The following is a 5,699-nucleotide window of genomic DNA, read 5'->3' as shown; positions in this document are numbered from 1 at the left end:
TCTTCGATTTCAAACTTTTTCGCCCGTTTTGTACAAATTTAAAAATTTTTATCATATAAATCAAAGAAAGTAGGAATGATCGAATCCAATGAGAGGACGACTAAACAAGTTTGACCGGTAAATATTCTGTGACGGGTAGGTCTAAGCACTTCTTAGGAACCCCCTAGGTACGCCAATGCTTATATACCTTAGTATATCTGATAACTTAGTACCGACTTAGTACATGAAAAAATTCAATGTCAAAGAAATATTTTATAAAACATGCGTCATTCTAAATATATGACCTAATTAAATACGCCACTGGGTAATGATATTCCCATCCGTGTATATATACTAAATTTATGCGAATCATAAATGAGTGTATGATCCCCCCCCTATTATTAAGTATAAGCGATTTCTCATATACTCTTATTTGTATTCTCTTCTTACTCATTTTGCTCAAAAGTAAAATCCATCCTAAACATGAGAGAAAATAAGCTGAACAATAGTTGTGTTGTTTGTATGAACTATTCAAAGATAAGTATTCCACATTTTACTCGAATTGGTCAGGGGGTTGGGGTACAACAACAAAATACAGCCGGCTTCACATCCAAAAGGTTTAAATAGCCATAACTTGGCATTCAACTAACAGTCGTTCGGTGAATTCTCTATAGTGTACAACATCCCAGCAGCACAAAAGCCAAAAAGTAAGTTTTTTTTTGTTTTTGTAAACTATGATAGGGAAAAACAGACAAATAAAGCGTTGCAAAAAAGAAGAATATGGAAAAGTACAGTGCCCCTTTTGTGGTGTGGATGCAGTGTGTGACTAATATGTAGATTTAATGAACATTACGATATAACAATATAAAAACAAGTCATGCGAATTCCCCAAAAAAGTGAATGTTTAAAAATTCAAAGGTAGAGAAAAAAGGTATAGAAAAATCTATGGTGGTTGTCCTTAAATATCCAAAGAAGAAAATTCTCAATTACGTGGACTAGTGAAAATCAAGCAAAAATTGAAAATAAAAATACTTTCCATGGAATTTTCTGGAACAGACATCCGTTATAAATTACTGTTATATTTGTGTGAAGTCATGGACGTGATTGTCAGTGCCAAGAGTGAGATAAGAATAATCCCACAAAATAGATATGTACATACATATATATATATATATATAGTCATATATATGTATGTGTATATGAAACTTCAATTGACATGCAATGCAATGGGCCGGCCGGTCATACTATGAGCTGCTCTTGTCGACGACCCACATAGCAAACAACATTCTTGCTGTTGTTCTTGTTGTTGTCCAACAATTTCAAACCTAACTGCCAGCGGTTTACAACACCTGATATTTCTCGAGTTTTTGTTTTTTCTGTTTTTTTTTTTTTTTAATTACATTGGTATTTTATTAATTGTTGGTTTTGTTTTTCATTTGTATTGTTTTAGCCTCACACCATGGATTTCTATTATTTGCCCGGTTCCGCTCCATGCCGCTCCGTCTTGATGACTGCAAAGGCCTTGGGCATTGAGCTCAACAAGAAATTGCTTAATCTTCAAGCTGGTGAACACATGAAACCAGAGTTCCTGAAAATCAACCCACAACACACAATTCCCACATTGGTCGATGGTGATTTTGCCCTGTGGGAGTCTCGTGCTATTATGGTATATTTGGTTGAGAAATATGGCAAAACCGATTCCCTCTTCCCCAAGTGTCCCAAGAAACGGGCTGTGATCAATCAACGTTTGTACTTCGACATGGGCACATTGTATAAGAGCTTTGCCGATTACTATTATCCCCAAGTATTCGCTAAGGCCCCAGCCGATCCGGAGATGTTTAAGAAAATCGAAACTGCTTTCGATTTCTTGAATACATTCTTGGAGGGTAATCAATATGCTGCTGGTGATACCTTGACTGTTGCCGATTTGGCCCTATTGGCCAGTGTGAGCACATTTGAAGTTGCTGGATTTGATATGAGCAAGTATCCAAATGTTAACAAATGGTACGGTCATTGTAAAACTGTTGCCCCCGGCTGGGATGAAAACTGGGCTGGTTGCATGGAATTCAAGAAATATTTCTCTTAAGTTAGTGTTTACGTTGTTTAATATTTTCTTTTAAATTTTGTATTATTTATATATAATTTATTAAATGCTAAATGCACATTACTTCTGTTTTATGAATGATGTAAAAATTTCTATTTTATTAGAAATATAAGAACACAACAAAATCATCAAATATTAATTTGTTTTAAATGTTTAATGGCGGAATAATTAATTTACAATTTAAGATCATATCCAAAGGCGGGTGTTAATAATGGAATGGGGTTGGTTCCACTACCTGCATTGGTAAGTAAAATGTTTAATTTCGTAGGGATTCTAGTCGGAAACAACGGCAATGTGTCGGAATCAATCAATAGGACAAAATTAAACAAATTCAATTTGTTTCGACCATTGGATCAAATACAAAAATAAACGGCAACGCTTTGCCTATTTGCTAAGCTATTTTCCTTAGCCTTTAATATTTTTTTGCGTACGTTAGTAAGTTCGGACAGGCCGAAGCCTATGTACCCTCCACCATGGATTGCGTAGAAACTTCTACGAAAGACTGTCATCCACAATCGAATTTCTTGGGTTGTGGTAATACTTACCGATGGTAAGGTATCTTAAAACTTCTTAACATCGTTTTCTAAATTGTGAGTTAGTCCATACGTGGTATATATTAGCCAAAAAAACAGTATGTGTGAGTAAGTCTACAAATAATTACGATCGATATGGATTTTTGCACGGTCGTAGAGAGCCAGAATTGAAATATGGGGGTCGCTTATATGCGGGCTATATACAATTATGAACTTGATATGGACCAATTTTTGTGTGATTGGGGATCGATTTATCTGAGGGCTATATATAACTATAGACCGATATGGACCTAGTTAGACATGGTTGTTAACGGCAATATATTAGCAAAATGTACCAAATTTCAACTGACTCGGATGAAATTTGCTCCTCCAAGAGGCTTCAAAACCAAATCTCGGGATCGGTTTATATGGGGGCTATATATGATTATGGACTGATATGCACCACTTTTGGCAAGGTTGTTAAATATCGTATACTACCACCACGTACCAAATTTCAACCGAATCGGATGAATTTTGCTCTTCCAAGGGGCTCCGGAGGTCAAATCTGGGATCGGTTTATATGGGGGCTATATACAAATATGGACTGATATGAACCAATTCCTGCATGGTTCTAGGATATCATATACTAACATCACGTACCAAATTTCAACCGAATCGGATGAATTTTGCTCTCCCAAGGGGCTCCGGAGGTCAAATCTGGGGATCGGTTTATATGGTATAGCCCCCATAATTATAATTATTATAATTATGGGTCGATGTGGACCAATTTTTGCATGGTTGTTAGAGACCATGCTTCTCTTATAGGCTCCGCAAGCCAAATCGGGGGATCGGTTTATATGGGGGCTATATATTATTATGGACCGATGTGGACCAATTTTTGCATGGTTGTTAGAGATCATATGCTGACAATATATACCAAATTTCAGGCGGATCGGATGAAATTTGGTTCTCTTAGAGGCTCCGCAAGCCGAATCTGGGGATCGGTTTATATGGGGGCTATATATTATTATGGACCGATGTGGACCAATTTTTGCATGGTTGTTAGAGACCATATACTATCACCATGTACCAAATTTCAGCTGGATCGGATGAAATGTTCTTCTCTTAGAGGATACGCAAGCCAAATTTGGTGGTCCGTTTATTTGGGGGCTATACGTAAAAGTGGACCGATATGACCCATTTGCTATACCATCCAACCTACATCAATAACAATTTCTTGTGCCAAGTTTCTAGTCGATAGCTTGTTTCGTTCGGAAGTTTGCGTGATTTCAACAGACGGACGGACGGACATGCTCAGATCGACTCAGAAATTCACCACAACCCAGAAAATATACACAGAAAAAATTTTCACGAAAAATTTTCCAATTAAAATTTTAATTGAGTTTTAAAAAATATTCAATTAAAAATTTAATTGAATCAACAAATTTTTTAATTGAAGCAAAAATCAATCACAAAAATTAATAGTATCAATTAATTTTTTAATTGGATCAATTAATTTTTTAATTGACCTTCAATTAATTTTTTAATTGATATTATCATTTCTGTGTTTGAAGACATTTCAATTAAAAAATTAATTGGATCAATTAATTTCGTGATTGAATCAGAAAAAAAAATTTTTGTGAGTATACTTATGGGGTCTTACAGCAATATTTCGTGTTACAAACGGAATGACAAAGTTAATATACCCCGCAGAAATTCACCACGACCCAGAATATATATACTTATGGGGTCTTACAGCAATATTTCGTGTTACAAACGGAATGACAAAGTTGTAAATGGGTATACCCCATCCTATGGCGGAGGGTGTAGAAAGGGGAACAATTATACACAAATGACGCATAAATATTTACTAAATTTATGTCTCCCAATTTGTTCCTTCACACTACGAAATTTTCTTTTACAAGTGAAAAAAAAAATGATTATGTCTAAGAAAATTTCTTGAATTTGTCGAAGAATATTTACTTATTTCTGTGAAATCGGCGTGACATTAAACTAATTTTTCTAAAATTAACCAAAATTATCCATCCTGTTGACTTTTTTTAAGTTTTTTTATTTTATTCTAGCTTTAACTTTTTTAATAAAAAAAACATTTTAAAACTACGTGCCGAAATTTTGTTACTTCTTTCTAAAATGTATATACGTTTTTCTTATATGTAATAATTGTCTATAAGAAAACTAAACGCATATAAGAAACAAAAATTGCGGGATTTTCTGAGTTTCTGATATCCGCCCTATCTTGGTTTCCGCAACAAGCTTCGATGTTTTTTATTCTAATTTTATGTGTGGTCTCTTGAATATATAGATTAATCATAGCATAAGAAATGTCATATTTGTCTATGATTCATAGACAAATATGACATTGTATTTCAATAAAAAAGCAAATGTGTTTTTTAACGCTATCTTTATACATATTGTAATTCGCTAAATCGACCTCTTAAAGGCGTTGAATTGCTTAAATAAATAGAAATAAATTTCCCCTATTGAATTTAATATCAATAGTAAGTTTGTACCTTAACATATACTAAGATTTGAGATATGGAGTATGAAACTGTTTATATTCTAGAAAACCTGTAGCATATGTTAAGGAGCTATTATTATTATGTATGGTAAACAGTGATGCCAATGTAGCTAGATATTCTCACACCACATGTAGGTATAGTCCCATATAAACCAACCCCCAGATTTGATATCTTGAGCTTCTGGATTTTTTTATACCCTCCATCATAGGATGGGGGTATATTAACTTTGTCATTCCGTTTGTAACACATCGAAATATTGCTCTAAGACCCCATAAAGTATATATATTCTGGGTCGTGGTGAAATACTGAGTCGATCTAAGCATGTCCGTCCGTCTGTTGAAATCACGCTAACTTCCGAACGAAAGAAGCTATAGACTTGAAACTTGGCACAAGTAGTTGGTATCGATGTAGGTCGGATGGTATTGAAAATGGGCCATATCGGTCCACTTTTACGTATAGCCCCCATATAAAGGGACCCTCAGATTTCGCTTGTGGAGCCTCTAACAGAAGCATATTTCATCCGATCCGGCTGAAATTTGGTATATGGTGTTGGTATATGGTCTC

The 5,699-nt window shown here is 34.8% G+C and overlaps 1 protein-coding gene across 1 annotated transcript; it reads left to right on the top strand.

Moving 5' to 3' along the window:
• The first annotated feature begins 525 nt into the window (after positions 1-525).
• On the top strand, positions 526-2,216 carry LOC142222613 (glutathione S-transferase 1). Its single transcript, XM_075292846.1, has 2 exons — positions 526-686; positions 1,430-2,216. Exon 2 carries the CDS (start codon positions 1,439-1,441, stop codon positions 2,063-2,065), a length of 627 nt encoding a protein of 208 aa, XP_075148961.1. The 5' UTR covers positions 526-686; positions 1,430-1,438; the 3' UTR covers positions 2,066-2,216.
• Positions 2,217-5,699: the final 3,483 nt, after the last annotated feature.

The sequence above is a fragment of the Haematobia irritans genome, chromosome 1 (genome assembly GCF_050003625.1).
Source record: "Haematobia irritans isolate KBUSLIRL chromosome 1, ASM5000362v1, whole genome shotgun sequence".
NCBI classification, from domain to species: domain Eukaryota; kingdom Metazoa; phylum Arthropoda; class Insecta; order Diptera; family Muscidae; genus Haematobia; species Haematobia irritans.
The sequence above is the reverse complement of the archived record's forward strand: the minus strand, read 5'-3'. Positions and strand labels throughout refer to the sequence as shown.

Bases quoted from the DNA above. Each gene is read 5' to 3' on its own strand.
- LOC142222613 (XM_075292846.1), top strand. From the start codon at position 1,439: ATGGATTTCTATTATTTGCCCGGTTCCGCTCCATGCCGCTCCGTCTTG.